The sequence below is a fragment of the Rhamphochromis sp. 'chilingali' genome (genome assembly GCF_963969265.1).
Source record: "Rhamphochromis sp. 'chilingali' genome assembly, chromosome: 14".
NCBI classification, from domain to species: domain Eukaryota; kingdom Metazoa; phylum Chordata; class Actinopteri; order Cichliformes; family Cichlidae; genus Rhamphochromis; species Rhamphochromis sp. 'chilingali'.
The window spans coordinates 22,075,749-22,094,004 of record NC_137941.1 but is presented as its reverse complement, the minus strand read 5'-3'; the positions used below and the strand labels follow the sequence as shown (position 1 = coordinate 22,094,004).

Sequence of the window (18,256 nt, the reverse complement as noted above, 5' to 3'; positions counted from 1 at the left end):
CCCAGTGACTGCGTAGAGCTAGCGCCAACTTGTGGGTGGAGCATTTTAGTGAAGTTTTGATGAACTGTGACATACTATATTGCTGAAAATATTCACTCACCCACTGAAGTCAAGTCATTGAATTCAATCACTTCCATGGCTATGTGTGCAACTTGTCTGCTAGCTAGCTAATGTCCAGCTAACTTCACTCAGAGATGGAGAAAGAAAGACAGGTCAGGACAGGAATACCTAGTTAAAGGTAAGGACTGCTCAGTGGTATTTAATAAACTGGAAATATATGCAAGTTCTCAATTGTTAAATCAGATTTTGGATATGTATTTGATGTGAATTTATGTTATTCTAAATTGAGAGACATCCTGTAAAACAAACTACAGTGTGCTAACTCTACGGGAGGGGATTAGGGCCACTGGGGGGGGAAAAAGGATTCTGAGATTGATGTCAGAATTCTAACTAGTCAGAATTCTAACTAGTTAGAATTCTGACTAGTTAGAATTCTGAGAGAAAAGTCAAAATTCTGAGATTAAAATAAGCATTCTGACATTTTCTCAGAATTCTGAGTCAGATTTCTAAAAAAATTTTCAGAATTCTCTTTCTCAGAATTCTGACTTTTTTCTCAGAATTCTGAATCATAATTCTAACTTTAATCTCAGAATTCTGAGTCGGAATTCTGAGAAAATGTCAGAATGCTTATTTTAATCTCAGAATTCTGAATCAGAATTCTAACTTTAATTTCTGAGAAAAAAGTCAGAATGCTTATTTTAATCTCAGAATTCTGAGTGTGAATTCTAATTTTAATCTCAGAATTCTGAGTCAGAATTCTGACTTTTTTTTTCTTCAGAATTCTAACTTTAATCTCGGAATTTTGAGTCAGAATTCTGACTTTTTCTCAGAATTCTGGCTATAATCTCAGAATTCTAACTTTAATCTCGGAATTCTGAGTTAGAATTATAACTTTAATCTCAGAAATCTGAGTCAGAATGCTGACTTTAATCTCAGGATTCTGAGAAAAATGTCAGAATTCTTACTATAATCTCAGAATTCTGAGAAAAACGTGAGCATTCTGACTTTAATCTCAGAATTCTGACTCTGGATTCTGACTTCTTTTTTTTTTTTTTTTTAGAATTCTGAGTTGGAATTCTGGCCTTAATATCAGAATCCTGAGTGAGAATTCTAACTTTAATCTCAGAATTCTGAGTCAGAAGTCTGAGTGTAATTTCAGAATTCTGAGTGAGAAATCTAACTCAGGATTCTGAGAAAAATGTCAGAATTCTTACTATAATCTCAGAACTCTGAGAAAAACGTGAGAATTCTGACTTTAGTCTCAGAATTCTGACTCTGGATTCTGACTTGTTTTTTTTTTTTTAGAATTCTGAGTCGGAATTCAGACCTTAATCTCAGAATTCTGAGTCAGAAGTCTGAGTGAGAAATCTAACTTTAATCTCAGAATTCTGAGTGAGAATTCTGACTTTTTTCTCAGAAATCTGACTATAATCTCAGAATTCTAATTTTAATCTCAGAATTCTGAGTCAGAATTCTGACTTTTTTTTTCTTCAGAATTATAACTTTAATCTGAGAATACTGAGTCTGAATTCTAACGTTAATCTCGGAATTTTGAGTCAGAATTCTGACTTTTTTCTCAATTCTGGCTATAATCTCAGAATTCTAACTTTAATCTCGGAATTCTGAGTTAGAATTATAACTTTTTTCTCAATTCTGGCTATAATCTCAGAATTCTAACTTTAATCTCGGAATTCTGAGTTAGAATTATAACTTTAATCTCAGAATTCTGAGTCAGAATGCTGACTTTAATCCCAGAATCCTGAGAAAAAAGTCAGAATTCTGACATTTTTCTCAGGATTCCGACTTTATTCTCAGAATACTGGATTCTGAGATACGATAGGGCCACTGGGGGAAAAAAAAGAATTCTGAGATTAAATTCAGAATTCTTACTAGTTAGTTAGTTTGCTGAAGTGTGATGGACAGTGTGCTGGGTGGAGCTGGGTTACATAAAGGATAGCAGAGATAAAAATGAATTTAGCTGAGTGGCATTCACTGAAATTAACCTTCATAGCTACTTTATACCATCTAGTATAAACAAAATATTGTCAGTGTATAAGATGGAAATCAGCCAAGACCATTCATGAAACATCTGCTTACATCTAGTTGAATTCAGTCGTGCAAATCCACACAGAGCAGTAAACCTAATAGTAGCAGCAGTAGGCCAGATCGGCTGATCACAGCCTATACACTAAGAAACCCCACTGGAGCTCACAATAAAAATTTTCAGCTGTGATTCTTTACCCAATGCTGTGCTACTACGACCAATTTTAGGGTTCCCCCACCTGCCAAGTTTCACTTTAACACTCCCCTTTTTTCCATAACTGATTCAAGCAGTGTAGATTCATAAGGACTCATTAGACTGAAATAAAGTTTGCATTCCCATTTGTATTCCCACACTATGTTAATGTGATTTTAATTACATGAATATAACATAAGGTTCAACTAGCTTTCCACAGAAATAGCTGGTAGAAACATCTTCAAAAGAGCTACTTTGAGTACGTTTCAGAGCCCGTACTTTTTCACTTTTACTTGAGTAATGAAGTTGAATCAATACTTTAACTTTCATAAAATTTCTGTACTTTTGCTTCCTCTACAAAGCAGCTGCCATCCAAGCATTACATCAGCAAGTGCAACGCACTGAATGCAGTGGTGTAAAGCACACCACTACTGGACTCTAGAGGAGCGGAAACATGTCCTTTGGAGTGATGAATCACACTTCTCTGTCCGGCAATTCCCAGAACAGTGCTTGTGTGACTGCATTGTACCAAGTGTAAGTTGGGACAACTCCTCCCCCCCAAAAGTTAGGTGGAGGGGGAATTATGCTACAGGGCTGTTTTTCAGGAGTCGGGCTCGGCTCTTGCAGAAAGCCTTCCCAGATGAGTTGACGCTGTTGTAGCTACAAAGGTTGGGCCGACATGTTCAATCCTATCGATCAAGAATGAAATGTTACTCAGTTGCATCTACGTGTGATGGCAGATGAGCAAATACTTTTGGCGATATAGTTTATAACACAAACCATGGCAGGACAAGTGTTTTCACTCTTTATTACAAGCAGAATGACAATACAGTGCTTTGCCCTCATTTGCTACAGACAGGCTGGCAAAAAGTCAACAGGTGAACTTTTAAAATCTTTTATCCAAAACGGAAAAAAAGTAATTTCTCAAAACCTGTTTAGTAATACAAACAGTGCCGTACTAAAAAGGTATGATATGAAGTGTGCTGCTCAGAGCACAGAAGTCGACATATCAGACCTTTGCCAAGCTCAGGAGTGACAAGATGAGCACCTGCTGTTGTGCTGATGGACATAGAAAAAAGCAGTTTGACATTCTGATCAGCAGTAGAAGGCTGGTGTGATAAATCCATTGCGACAGAGCTGACACATACAGACAGTTCATTCCTAGTCAAGTTATTTGGTCACTTCTTTTTTTTCCCCTCCCCTTCTCACCCAATACAATCTTGTTAGAAAAATAACTTGTGAGGAAGAGTGAACCATAAACCCCAGCTGACAAGACAAGACCTGGTTTTGAATGGTCAAACAGATCTGTTGTAAAACAAAGTGCACTGTGTATAACTATTGGTAAATCTAATGAATCTTAGTTTTTTCCTCTCGTTTTGGTTACAAACTCGACCACATACTCTAGCATAGAGTTAAAATATAGTCTTCTCTCTGAGATACAAAAGTAGCAAAAAAAAATATACACAATGGACAACACAAAAATTGACTAAGTGGTGAAAATTTGAAATGTGGAGGAATTTGCTACTAAACATGTCTGAATTACAACAAATGCTTCCCCGTCATATCACAAAAGTTACATTATTATTGTAGAATATGACATTTAGACTATGTCTCGATACGGTATGGCAACGGCACAGTGAGGTGGGACACTGTGTTACAAGCACCAAGTACGTTCCTTTTATCGCTGAGGTCGGGATGTTGAGCCCCTCCACACCTGTGGAGGCTTGTGGAGTGAAAACTGAAAGGAAGAGTCCAGATTAATGATTTTATACATATTGGCAAATGGTGATGTGTATGAAACTGTATAAATGTATAAAAAAAAAAAAAAAGAAGAAGAAAATCTCACATTCATGACTTCCAGAGTCAGTAACTTGCTATGTAACCCAACAAAATTCAGATTTTTAGAAATGCAGAAAAAGAGGTTCACCGAAAATGAGCTACAATCTTCAGCTGGAGGACGTGATGGACAAATCACTTCAACATTCTCATTGATTTGATTGTGACATCGCCGATTCAAGTCTCCCACCTTCTTACAAGAAATGAAATCTATCCAACACCCCTTCTCACCACAATATAGATCAATATTGTTTTTTTTAAATTTACATCCACACATCAATAGTGACTGACATCAATAATTTTCGAACAGTACAAAAAAAAAAAAAAAAAAAAAAAGCCTCATGGAATTATGTGACACAGAGACAGCCCCTTATAACGTGACAACATTAGCATTCTTACGTTAACTTTTGCATAACACGGAGCACAGCAGCAAACACACGAGCACAATGCAACAGGGAGGAGTAGCAAGTCATTTAGGACATCCACAAACAAACACGCAAACAAGTCCCAGGCTGCTGCTGTTACCCTGCACAACCACGTGGTGGCAGGAGAGGGTGCAGTTTTGCTAACTGTTCAGGGAAAAGGAAAAAAAAAAACACAAGTGCCATGAAAGGTTTGGTGATGAATGATGTCTGGGACAAAGAGGGATGTGGAACAACTGAGAGAAGAATAAATCAGCATGCAGAGAGAGATCTGACATGCTACGCTGACAGATAAGGGAAACAAAGCTCGACACAATTGTGAGGGTAAAAGAAAGTAGGAGGAATAATAGACTCATTGTACTGTATATATTTATATCTATGCTCTTTGAACCTCCTTGTACTCTCACAAATGTGTTTAAAGTGACCACATATAATCAGTTTAAAAGGGAAAAAAAGGGCATCTATGAATTAAGGCAGGGTGGCTAAAATACTGCACATCCCTCTTCAGATTTCCCCCGCCTCTCTCCTTCAGCTGATGGTTGTGTGTAAGGCTTTGTAAAAACATCACTTATGCTTCTTTTTTTCCAGTTTTTCTAAATCTAAACACCTTTCTCCTTTGGCTCCTAGCCTGCTGCTGTGTTGTTACCTGTAAGGCAAAGGTGTGTCACATACAAACATACAATAAACAGGCAAAATTCATGCGTACTCACGCTCATGCACACGCACGCACACCTAAAGGGCTGAGCTTGAAGGCTATCCCCCTTACTTGGCCAGACCACAAAATGTACATAAATGTTTCCGACAAACATTTACAAAGAAGCGAAAAAAGGGGACGCAAAAGTGGAGGACCAGGCAAGAGTGTCAGACTGAAAATGAGACGAGGAAATACAAAAAGGTTCAACAGTTCAAACGGCACAGCTCCACAGTGCGAGAAGCATTTTCGCACATGGTTCTCCTTTTGCTCATAAACTTTTTCAAGTAAGAGTCTGAGCAGGGAATTTGCTGAATCAAACCAAAAAAAAAAAAGAAAAAAAAATGAGACAAGTATGTGAATTAGGAGTAAGGGCAATACTATCTAAAGGGTTTTTCACTCAGGTGTAGCCCAAAAATGCACATGGTGAACTTAGCATGGAGTGTCCATGCTTCAGATGTGTTTGAACATGTCTGCGTTGTGTAATTCACGGATCTCTGAGATGCAGAAGCTTCAGAGTCTGCATCTGTGTTCACACTGAGGTTTCCGGCCCAGGAGCGTAGTAGGCGAACCCTGCCCCAGAGAGACGGAGCATGTAAGGGCTGAGAGGACACAATTCTGTCCCTCGGCTCTCTGCCAAATGGGCCAGGAGTTTCTGGGGTAGAGGGTCAGACCTGCAGAGCGACAGTGACTCTGCGGTGCCAAGGTGGAGGTGAGAGGAGTCCGCGCTCGTGCCTTTGCAGGATCGACAGAAGGACAGTGGAGTCACGGCCGCCACGCTACCCGGCAACAGCTTCTGATGATCCTGCACAAAAACAGAGAATCCACCGTCATAAGACATTTCAAGCGATAGAAGAGGAAACTGGAGGAAAAGAAACATGCAGGTGAAATTATAGAATTTGCGAGAAAATCTGACACATGCACACGAAAGGCAGAATTATTTTCAGAAGGTTTAACATAGTTATTTGGTGGTCTGCATATTTATTTATTTATTTTTTAAATGTGAAAAGTAACCTTGACTCTACTTTAAATGCTGAAAAGAACATACTCAATAACAATAAACCTTCTGAAAACAACCCATCATGATTAGCAATCATGTTCGATTAAGCATGCTTGTGTAATGAAGACAAAACTCACTTGCAATTCTATGTTTCAGCACCAGATGGCGCCAGTGTACACTTATTACAGACACTGATGCACAACCTGGTTTGCCAAATTGCCAGAGACAAACTAAATGTCACCCCTGAGTTTAATTTGTAAACATGAGTGCTGGAAGTAACCTACTTGGGGCCTTTCCTAATAAAATATAGCCTTAGTTACAGACTGCACTTATCAAATCTGTATTAAACCTGTAGCCTCTCTGGGTGAAACTAGCGCTGCTGACTTAATTGGGGATTGTGATTCCTGAAAGTAGCTTTGGCAGAAGGAAATTCTTCATGAAGCAGCACTGCACCCCCGTCACTCTGAGCCACAGCACAATTGCATGCCGCATGCAGTGCAAAGCAGCAGGAAGCATCATGGCATCAGCATTAAGAGCCCAACACCCCACTATCCACGCCCTTTGTGTGCCGTTACCATGGTGACCCTAGCCCCCTTGTTGTGGGTACTCTAGGGTTTGCTGAGTAGGGTGCTGTGACTATGTGGTACCAAGGAGTCAGAGCTTCTAGCAGCTTTTTTTCCACTGTCTCCTTCACAGGTCCTCTCAGGGTGGAGTGGGTCCCTTTCACGGCCTCCACCTCCACCAGCAGAGCCAGGAGCTACGCTGTCCTCCAGAACCTGCACAGAACTTACCCTCTGTGGATGATGTTAAAGGACAGGGGTTGATGAAGGAATCTGCTCAACCTTTCGTCTTTTGTCTAGTAATGCTTCAATACTTTAAGCTGATTTAAAAGAAATATGGATATTTAATTTTGGGGTGAACGGTCCCTTTAACAGCTGTCCAATTCCCAGACGTGGTCTGGGATTGCAAATATTTTCCATAAATCAGATTTGTGCTATCATGTAAGGCTGCTATGGTTTGGTGATGTTTGAAAAACTCCAGGACTATTTGTCATTAAATATACAGCTACTCTTGGCTGCTCCCTTATTCACAAGGGGTGAACCACAGTGGATGGCTTTGCATATTTGATATGCAGATTTTTACACTGCATGCCCTTCCAGACCCCCCCCCAAACGGATTTGTGTCTCCTCCTGGGATTGACCTGGGGATTTTTAGCTTGTTAGGCAAATGTATAAACTGCTACACTATTTGTCATTAAATTCAATTTTAGAATTGTTGGCCAAGGCAACAAACATCTAAAAATGGATCAAAAACAATTAAAAAAAACCCAAGAATACTTGCTTAAAGTGACATGAAAGTTACTCATACTGGAGCAGCTAGAACCAAAGGTCGTTTTGAATTTTTAAACCGAACAGCTAATAATTGATTCACTTTTTGACTAATAAACCAGCTACAAATAAATAAGGAAAGCTAAACTGGTATTTTCTAGAGGAAACAGTGTGCAAATTTCTGTAAAATTCAACTGTTTCAGGTAAAACCTAATATGACAAAAGTCCTACCAACAACGACACATCATCATTTTAACAACATATAGATGAGACTGGCTGGAACAGTGACAACAAAATACATGTCAAACATACCAAGGGAAACTAAACGCAATGAAATATGTAATGAAAATGGCAGCAAAAGGATACTACAAATGCAACCTTACAAACCGGGTGCTGTGTCGTCATTAGCAGCTAGTAGTTAGTTTCACATTAGTAGAGATGGTGCTTTGTGGTTTATACAGGGGCATGCCACCATGCAAACAGAGATGAGGGCTTAAAAGAGAGGGTCACCTCCTCTTCCCGCTCCTCTCTCGTCTCTCTGGCCCAATCAGAAACTCATTCTGCTGGAGGACTGTGAAAGCATGAAGATGGTGGACGGTTCCACAGTAAGGCACGGGCGGGTGGACTGTAGTTACCATGAAAGAGCGCGTGAGTGAGTGGGGGGACAAAACAAAGGAGGGCGAGAGAGGAGACATTAATGAGGAGGGAGGAAGAAAAAAAGAATAAAGAGGAGGATGGAAGTAGTGAAGATAAGGCATAACAAGGCAAAAAGAAAGGAAAGGAGAGAAAGGCTCAATGAGAGGTGGTGTGGATTTTGATTACGGTGATCCATTAGGGTGCAGTGAGAAAGAAGAGAAGAGGAGGGGGAAAAAAGCACAAGAGGAAGAAATCTGTCAGACCTTTCACTCGCTTTTCCACTCACGGTGAAGCTTGTTTCACGGCAACGTAAGGCTAAGCCACAGGGAACGGGAAGTCAGTAAATCCAGCTGATATTCAAATAAACTAAGGATCTGAATGGCCTCCTTTCATAATACAGTCAACAGATTTATGGCACACCACTAGGGTACTGAGATGTGTAGTATGAGCTCAGATTTTGAGTAGTGAAAAGGGGGAAAGCGTTAATTAGTCACTGGTTAGCATTTAGTGAACACTATCAGAAATCACTACAGTGAAAAAATATCTACAGCCTAATTTCAGACACGAGACAATTCAAACCTCCAGCTTCATGTGGAGGTGGTGCCAACATTGTACCTGTGCGCGTTCAGTGGCTGTGGGACACATGGCCCTGCAGAGGACCTTCTTGATGACATCTGGCAGCAAGCTGACTGTAATGAGGAGGATGATGCTGAGCCAGGCCGGACCGCTGGACAGCATCTGCATGAACACGTAGTACATCCTCTGGTAGTTCAGGAAGGGCCTGAGCAGCGAAATAAAAGGCAGAAAGAAAAAAAAAAATCAATGACTTTCCTGAAATACACTGATCAGCATAAACTTTACTGATTCAAGTAAAATCATAGCACATCTTACCAAATGATCCCACCCCAGAGAAGAGAGAAGATAACATAGAAAAGTAGCGACCCCCAAATGACAAAGTGATTAATCCAGGTCCAGTGGTGCGTGTCCAAGGCAAGCTGAAACAAACAGAACATAGACATAGTGAAAAGGAGCTAGCTGGGTACAAACTAAGATATCATTTATGTAAAGGTAGTTGATATTAGCTTTACTTAAATATTTTCCCCTCAGTGGATTTCCAAACACACCTTTAGTGTTACAGTGAACACCAGAACAGTAAAGATGAGAGTCCCAAACGTCCAGTTCCCAAACATCTGCAGGGATAAGAGAGGAAGAAGAGAGTTAGAGGCAACATCAATCGCACAAGCTGTTCTCCCTGCATCCACGGATTACTTAACACCCTACGATACCCGCCCGCCCCTCCAGCAAGTAAACCGAGGAGGGAACAGACACTCTTACATCATATCTGCTGTGATAAAAGGTGAGAGAAAGGGATATTGTGGGCACTGAACTGGAGGCTTTTTCACTTCATATCTCAGTGTGCAAATATTTCTACCTGATGAAATCCTAGAAAGGTTTAAGGAGACATCGGGGGTGAACAGATGGGATGAGAAGATGAAAGAGGGAGGATCGTGACAGGATAGGAAGATCAAGGCAAAGAAACCAGCTGTCTGTTGATACCAGTGTCCATTACTTCTTTCCTTTATAAACTGCAGAAATAGTACGGTCCCCCCCCCCCCCCTTTATAAACTTCCCACATCAGTGAAATTACATGGACGTACAAATACACACAAATGCACAAACAAGGTCGACAGAAAACAAACAAAACAAACAGATGTTGGATCTCGAACCACAGCGATACTAGTATTCATTTGTTTACTACCAGAAGGAAACACAAGGATAATGTGAGGAAGCATCTAAGATTTCTACCATGTCAGTTAAGATCAGGATACTGTGCAAGGATTCAGGGCTTTACATAGATTAGGGGAATAATGGAGCGCTAGAAAACTACACATTCAAACGGAAGTGCATGGATGGCGGTGACGTGAGAAAGGATGGAGCGGTATGAGACGGTCAAACTGAAGGCGTAAACAATACGACAGGAACGAAAAAGGGTATGAGAGACAGAGAGAGCTGACAGGGAGGGAGACAGGCTTACCATCTGTGTGTTGGTGGTCATAAGCTGAAGGAGGAGAGGGAGAAGAAGAAGAAGAAGAAGAAAGAGGAGCAAAATAAAGAGAGAGGAAGCAGGGAGAAGGAGGGGGAGGGGAGAAAAGAGAAAAGAATCAGGACAAAGGGCAAAATGAATTTCAGGATGTCTCAACTTAAAAAACAGGACCGATCAAAAACAGTTGACATGATACAAATTAACAATACAGAGAAAGATGCTATTGTCAATATGAATGGAGATCCAATGTAGCTGACCTATGGGGACCCAGGACAGACACGTTACTACTACAGATCCACAATGCCAGGACCGCAAAGTCAAACCGCTACACCTAAGCTCCTCTTTAACGAGACCCCATCGAGTGAGCGTTTATAATGAGAGCACTTACTTTACATCCATTTATTCCCTCTAATCCCCTAAAAGATGCCTCAAACACCACAAACACCCCTTAAGTCTTCAGTTTCCGCTCTGTTCGCGTACTGGCCGTTATCACCGCCTTTTGCCGACAGGGAGACAGAGGCTTACCTGGCCGTTGCTGGTGAAGGTGGTGTTGTCAAACAGGAAGTAGGCACCGAAGAAGAAGACAACAGCATCAAACACACCCAGGCATGTCCAGTAGAGAAAGACAGGCCAGCGGAGGAGGGAGTTCTTCGCAATGTCCCTGAGAAAAACACAGAGTGACAACGTACATTAGGAACAACAGCTATTACATGCACAAAGAGAATATTTGGGGATCGGATTTCTTCTGAGCTCACCTGTACAAGGAGGGCTCTCTCTTCAATGTGTCCATGCTGACGTGCTGCTCAACCAGGCTGTACAGCAGAATGGGGAGGGAGGTGAAGCTGATGTTGTAAAGCGTCAAATACGCCGTGTCGTACAGAGGCTGCAGAGGAAACAGACGGCATCAGTGATCTGAAACCATTTACATACTGACATATTTGACTTATTAGAGCTAGGAACGTTACTGTGGTTCTCTTAACGGTGTCCGTTGAAACACTTTAGGTGCACAAACAACTTTTACACCAACAAAACAAGCACAATGGCTAATGTGTGATGGCTTTTGATGAAGCGACATGAAACAACCCCTTCCCTCCTCACTCTGATGCTCAGTTTGAGTTCTTACAAGTCATCTTGAATACGCCTACATGCCTCAACGAACTGGGCTGCTGCCATGTTAACTGCATTAACAAGCTGTTAAACATGTGTACCTAATGAACTGGCCTGTGAGTGTATGTCTAATTTATTCTATCGGTTTTAAAGTGGTCTCAACTGCTATATGCTTCGCTAAGTTTGCCAGACGATTAGTGACTTCATCTGCCATATAAATACTGTTGTGCATGTAATGTTGTTTTCTGTTACTATGGTTGATAGATCCCCAGAGCTGGAGAGAACACAGCACTGAGAGAAAATGTGGCGTCTATGGGTGCTTTTCATTATAATAACTTGTGAACTATCACTTCCTCTCCCCTCCATCTATAAATTATTCCTTGTCCAGCATTGCTGAAGTTCTTATAATCACTTAAATTCACTTCAAGACACCTCAAGAGAACCTTTTGGATAAGGATTAGGTCATGTCTCCTCTCTTGCCCCTCTCTCCTACATCAGTGGGAGGAGTTAAGAATCAAAGAAGAGATACAAGTGAGGGAAGAAGGATGACATGCCAGCACACGGCTTGAGCAAAACCTCTCTCATCATCAGTGATAGATACAGAAATAGTTACCATTTGAAGCTCCTGTGAGAATATGTGACCAATGCAAATATGACTGCGTGCTTCTCAATGATAACTCTGACACCGTATAAAGTACTTACCTGCTGGGAGAATCCACAGAAGAATTGATAGAGGAACTGAGGGAAGATGAAGCATACATTCTGGAAAGATTTAAGGGGGGGGGGGGGGGGGAGAAGAAAAAAAACAACACAACAAGCAAAGAAAGTGATAAGCTTGTGACAAGTACGAATGAAAAAAATTAAAGACTCTAAAAATGCTACTATCTACACATTTCTGTTTATGCAGAAATTGTGTGATATAAGCTCACTGAGTGGGCCGTAAGCAGCTGGCCTGCCAAAAAGGGAAAAAAAATGAATCAGTTGGCAGGGCACTGTTTGCTGTGGAAGCCGCCCACACTGATCATCATGGGCATGAATCCGGGAATAGGTTGCACCACGGATTCATGAATCCAGTAATCTGTCAGAGTAGCTGCAAAATCTGGTTCATTGTGGCTGTGTTTCACTGGGAATTACGATAAAGTGATTAAAACGTATGAGCCACTTGAGCGCATGAGGCGCCCGTCTAGTACCTTGTAGAAGAAGTACTGAACGAGCTCAGCAATTCGGATGTAGTAGTAATGGCCATGGACCAGAAGCATCTTCTTCAGGTGTTTGAACTTCGGGATGGCGTAGTCACTATTTCTTGCTGCTTGTCTACCTTCTTTACCCATGATGCCTAAAGAAATGAAAAGAGGGTTGAATGCAGCCTGATCACGAGTCTAATCGCATGTTTATTGCTGCAGTTACTGCCTTTAGCATTTTACTTGCAAATATCCTGCAATTACTACAATTATGCCACATGTGATCACCTAAATTGATAGATTATTGTCAAAAACAAAGGTTTACTTTAGGTTAACCTAAAGCTCTGCTATCAAATATCATGATCAGCATTGGGTTAAATATTAAATGGATGATTTAGCAAATTAGCTGATAATTATGGTGCTTAAATGCACTCACCAATTCCCACATGTGCTTCCAAGATCATGCTGACATCGTTGGCTCCATCGCCAATAGCGAGGGTTATGGGGTGCTCCTTGGAGGCTTTAATCAGCTTCACAATCTGCGAAAAGCCCATCCCATTCCAATCAGTACCACTGTGAATGTGCCACTTTGGAGGTGGCATATTTACTTCACGCATACTTCCTTTACCTGTGCTTTTTGCAGAGGTGCCATGCGACAGCAGAGTACGGCGCTACAGTTACGACAGATCTCTAGAAAGATCTCTCTGTAGTTGCCGTGGCCTGCACCCTCCTGGTTGGGCTTCAATACTGCAGAAAGAGTGGCCCCGTCGATAATGAGGCCAAAGTCGAGGCAGTCTACGGACAAGCTGAGAAAAAAAAAAAAAACCAATGCGTCACAGACTAATCAACAGGGAAATCCATGTACACATCAGAAGGACTAAAAGATCTACTGATTTGACCAAGAGGCAGTTGCACACATAACGCAGATTGCCCACATGAGCATATACCCAGAGATGGAGCGCTGTCTGAGAACAGTCCTGTTGAGTTCAAACAACACATCGTGAAGGCTCTGCTCTTCCGTGCGTTTCTTGGTGAGCTCCAGGATTTGGGTGGTGCGACGGAACAGCTTGCTGGCGTAGCAAGTAGCCGCCGCCGTCTCCATCTTGTCCCCGGTCAGGACCCAAACTTTCATCCCAGCCTTGTGCAGTGACTCAATAGTGTCTGCTGCTTTCTCCTGGAGCCTGCGCATCGATAAGTCAATAAGTGATGCAGCCTCCACTCAGCTATGCAGAACTAAAGCATTCATCAAAGCTTCAATCAATCCATTACAGACTGGTGATAACTTATCAATGCATGGCCACCCCTGTCCCTGCCCATCAGCAGCTTATCTGTTAGGAAATTAAACTGTCATGCTTGCGATCAATCAAGTTGGGGTCAATGCTGTGGTCTGCTATTTCCGAGCGTAAAAACATCTTGCATATTTATTCTCTCAGTGGAAAAGAAACAGCAGTATTAATAGTAAGTCACCTATCAGAGCTCTGACACAATATTCTTCTTGCACTCATGAGTCATGAGAACGCTCTGAAGACAATCCTTTAAGGGCGGCTTAATGATTCATTAATCTTCCCTTCTGTCCTTCTGCCCCCCCGCTGCTGCACTGTTTTTAAATCTCTCCGTTCCCCTCTTTCTGACCAACCTGTCCTCCACTGCTGTGGCACCCAGAAGAACAAAGTCTCTCTCGATGATGTCATAGGCCTGAGCCAGCCTCTGCTCCCTGTCCTGCAGGGCAAGTTTGGCTTCCATCAGGTGATGACACGCCTCCTGGTATTCAGACTGTGAGAGCCTTCGATAGGCGACGCACAGAGTTCGCAGCCCTTCCTGGTGTTACAGCGAAGTGAGCGATGGAGAAAAATGAACAAATTCAAATGCTGATCGCAAGTGTTCCAATCTCATCCACATTAGAGCCATACGTGCTTTAGAATAAAATGTGTTTTCATTCACATCTAGCAGAGTTATAAGTGCACTAGCATTTATTTGTAGTTACATTTGTATCTGTCATTTCAAGGTAGGTGCAATCTTCACTTTTTAGCTGGGCTCCAAAAACCCCCCCTGAGGGAAATATATGGCTCTTTAACTGCTACACGCTCAACTATCCTGTCTAAGTAGTTGCTAACTTTGTCTTCTAATAATTTGAGTGCTGGATCGGTACCATTTAGAGATTTTTTTGTTGGCTGGAACAGTGGACTGCTTTAGCTAAAAGTAAGACTCATTAAGGTGCAAGGCGTCAAAGAAGGGCAGTAAAAAAACAACAACAACAACAACAACAAAAAACACACACACAAAAAACTAGTATGCTAAAAGATGAAAAAATAAAAATGCCACACAGAGGTACTCTTTTCATGTTTTTAAAGGAAATATTAATTTTCTTTAAACCTCTTGTTCAAATGTAACACTAAAATTTAAGTTTATAGCATGAAGCTATGAAAGATTTCTGAATGATATCTAAAACTGACCTGATGCAGTGTATCATCAATCCCCTTATATAACCAGTGCTGGTTAAACTGTCCACTTACCACTGCATTTTGTTCCACCCGGGCTTTAACTTGTTCCACCTTTCCCGAGACCACTCGTGGAAAAATGGATGAGTCAGCACCCTTACAGAACAGCAGGTAGTCTCCTGGGAGCACGCAAAACAAATATCCGTAAAGCCAACTGCAAGAACTGCATCCGATAAACAGCCCCGTGTTAGACGATATCTTACCTGAGCTCGACTTGACTATAACGCTCATTCGCCTCCTGACAGAGTCAAAGTTCAGCACATGGAGCAATTCAAACCTGATGGAGAGACGGCATTGGCAAAGACGCAGTTATTGTTTTGTTAATTTTCTTATTTGCAAAGATATTTGTTTGTGGCTTTTTTTTTCCCCAGAGTGCTGCATATTATCTACAAATTGTCCAACACTCAACAGTTCTGATAAGTGCACACACTCATTTTTGCATTTTTTTCCTCCATTCAATTTAGTTTCCAATAATTTGTAAGATAAACAACTCACATTATCCCCTCTTACAGTTTCATTACATCCTTTAACTTCCTGATTAGCAAGCTGTAAAACAGACCACAATGCAGATTGATGGCCGAGGCTTAAATTAATTCTATTTTTGGCTCGAGTGGTCTTGGATCCCTTAAAAAGGGTAAAAGCACAAAATGCAAGAAAGCTGTAAAACCTTTTGCTTTCACATTGCCGCTAAAGTCTTCACCGCTGCCCACTGCACCACCCTCCCTTCCTGAGCTCCCCTGCTTCCTTAAAATAGCTCACTATTGACAGGCCACTGCAGAGAGTGATAGCGAGGGAAAGTGGTTACACAAACACATCCCACGGATCAAAACACTAAACACTTGCCACAAAACCACTCTCTAATGGAAACTCGTTCGGCTTCTGTTTTTTCTGATCAGCTGGAACGTTTTGATTCGATTGAGTAGTTCCGTAAAAAGCAACCCTCTGCCTGCTCTTTGGTGGTTGTAGTTTTTTTGTAACCTCGGGTGAACATGAGACACAAGCTGAGGGCTGTTGTATGACGGCTTATGTGTGACCACAACTCCATCAAGTGAATTAATCTCATTTTATCTCCTGTGGAGTAACCGCACCAGTCTCTTAGCACACCGACCTTTCAATCTCGTCATCTTTGTTGAGGATCTCCATGTAGTTGTCCTTCAGTCTTAGATATGTGTAACCGAGCCTAGCAACAAGAGTGAAAGGAAAAAGATGCATTAAAGCCCAACAAAAAGCAACCATGTACACCAATACTCGCTTATGCCCCACTTGGAAAGGCTAAAGGTGCTCTGATGCATTCTGCGTAACCTGAGCTCACACATACGCCGAAGACAGAGCACATCTGTGAAAGCTATATAAGACAGCAGCATTCCCTGATGGTGCATGGTTGACGTGTCCTACACTATACTATTAAAATAGCACACACACAAAAAATGAAAAGGTTCTCTGTGTTGGCGTGGACTTGGTGCTTCTTGGGGTCCAGTTTGAGTAATTCAACAGTAATCAGACAGTAAAACACAGCACAAGTTAATCAAGGATAATACAAGTCTGAAAACTTCACAGCAGCCTGTCTGCATCATCCTCTGTGCCATCAAGGCTTTAAATTGTTCTTGACCGACCAACAATTTGCACTGCCAGATAGTACTTCAGGAAAAATTGAGCCAAGACCATTTTGTTGGAGGGGGTGACCCTGCACCCTCCCTCTGCCAACATAGTGGACTCACTGCAAGTGGTAAGGAGGATATGTCTTTGAAAACAAGCTGTTACTACAATCAACTGTACAGGAAGTTATCACAGTTATAATATTTTTCAGACAATTTTATTAAAATGTCCCAAAAGCTGCCACAAACATAATCTAGAGGAGCTCAGAGTCATAACTTAACAGAAGGGACAGCGAGCAGACTGTATCAGCACCTACGTGTCACACATTACTTTAAATTATAATACAAATTAAATCATCATGAAGGAGGCAATTCACCATGAAAACCTAAACTGTTTATTTGGGCTCTAACAGGGAGACAGCCTCAAGTGGTCATTTGTGGAACTGCAGTTTTTGGTACTTGCGGTACAAAGAAGGTCAAATATTTAAAAAAAAGAACATTGATCTCCTTTACTTTACTTCAGTGAAACACAGTAATGAAAGAAAAGATGACTAAAAAGGTGTGAAGGAGAATTTCCAAAGACTGATTATACTTACATTAGACTAGTAACTGTCTGCCATACTGAAACTACAAAATCCAGAGGATGGATTCCAAAATGCACCAATGTGTTCTCACCATGTCGTTTCATACAGGCCAGATTAAATAAAAATAAAATACTGGTGCAACATATTCATTAAAAGGTTGAGATTTTAAATAATACAAACAGCCTATAAAATAAAACAAACTGTAATATCTTATTTTATCCTGTGTATCCTCTGCTACAGGAGGTAACAAAGGAACCAAGGAAGCACTTTCCCTTAATATTTAGAGAATTGAACCAGCTCCTGTTATGGCTACCACACAGACACTTCCAGGTCAGGTTTCCCTTACTGAAGCCTTTCTAGATAAAACTGATGAATCGGCCAAACCCCTAATCCGTTGTGAAATAAACAGCAGATTCCTGTTTACTGGCTGAGTCCGTGTTGGAAGAGCAGCCTGAAGGCAAAAGTAAAAGTTCTGGACGGTAATTGACCGAAATACATTTTCAACCAAAATATAAAATACGCACTAATAAAGTTTAATGTAACTTGAACCTATAAAGATTTTAGGGGACTTTGTGTGGTTTTAGCGCATTTACCTTTTCATTCCCTCGACCAAAGCTACCTCATCTGGTGAGGAAGAGATGTAGAAGGAGGTGGGCCTGCCCTGGTGGATGCCCCTCTTGATGCCATCCACCGTCTCCTCCTCCTTCACCTGCACCGTGTGGCACAGACACAGCGCCCGAAAAAACAAATCCTCGTATTCCTGCAGCGACAGACAAAAGGCACAGCTACATATCGTAATCATTTCTTATGGAGGCAACAGGCCGAGTTAGAAGGTGCATAATTACAACAAGAGTGAAGAACGAATCCTCTTTTTGTTTTTTACACAATCGATTCTGTTTAGTCGATAGCGTGACATTTCTGTGCTATATATCAAAAAAACAACCCCCCCCCCCCCCTCCCCCAGCAATAAAGCAGGAAATCTTTTCAGCACTTTTTGGCAGTGAGCACCCTTCGTCCTCTCTCTCGCGCGCTCTAGTC

The 18,256-nt window shown here is 41.4% G+C and overlaps 1 protein-coding gene across 6 annotated transcripts in view; it reads right to left on the bottom strand.

Annotated features, from left to right (window-relative positions):
* Positions 1-3,089: 3,089 nt before the first annotated feature.
* LOC308410544 (phospholipid-transporting ATPase IH-like) overlaps positions 3,090-18,256 on the bottom strand; it is a 32,899-nt gene continuing 17,732 nt past the window's right edge. For 2 of the 6 annotated variants that reach the window (XM_080903936.1, XM_080903937.1), the window contains 17 exons: positions 17,812-17,978; positions 16,148-16,219; positions 15,243-15,316; positions 15,055-15,158; positions 14,178-14,359; positions 13,489-13,722; positions 13,170-13,347; positions 12,978-13,080; positions 12,551-12,696; positions 12,063-12,122; positions 11,009-11,136; positions 10,779-10,914; positions 10,245-10,268; positions 9,334-9,399; positions 9,101-9,204; positions 8,825-8,990; positions 3,090-6,050 (listed from right to left, as the gene is read on the bottom strand). In XM_080903936.1, coding sequence (XP_080760062.1) covers positions 5,778-6,050; positions 8,825-8,990; positions 9,101-9,204; positions 9,334-9,399; positions 10,245-10,268; positions 10,779-10,914; positions 11,009-11,136; positions 12,063-12,122; positions 12,551-12,696; positions 12,978-13,080; positions 13,170-13,347; positions 13,489-13,722; positions 14,178-14,359; positions 15,055-15,158; positions 15,243-15,316; positions 16,148-16,219; positions 17,812-17,978 — 2,217 coding nt within the window. In that variant the 3' untranslated portion in view covers positions 3,090-5,777. Of the gene's footprint in view, positions 6,051-6,820; positions 7,040-8,083; positions 8,199-8,824; positions 8,991-9,100; positions 9,205-9,333; positions 9,400-10,244; positions 10,269-10,778; positions 10,915-11,008; positions 11,137-12,062; positions 12,123-12,550; positions 12,697-12,977; positions 13,081-13,169; positions 13,348-13,488; positions 13,723-14,177; positions 14,360-15,054; positions 15,159-15,242; positions 15,317-16,147; positions 16,220-17,811; positions 17,979-18,256 lie in introns of all 6 variants that reach the window. The other 4 variants (XM_080903939.1, XM_080903940.1, XM_080903941.1 and 1 more) reach the window with 4 other exon arrangements.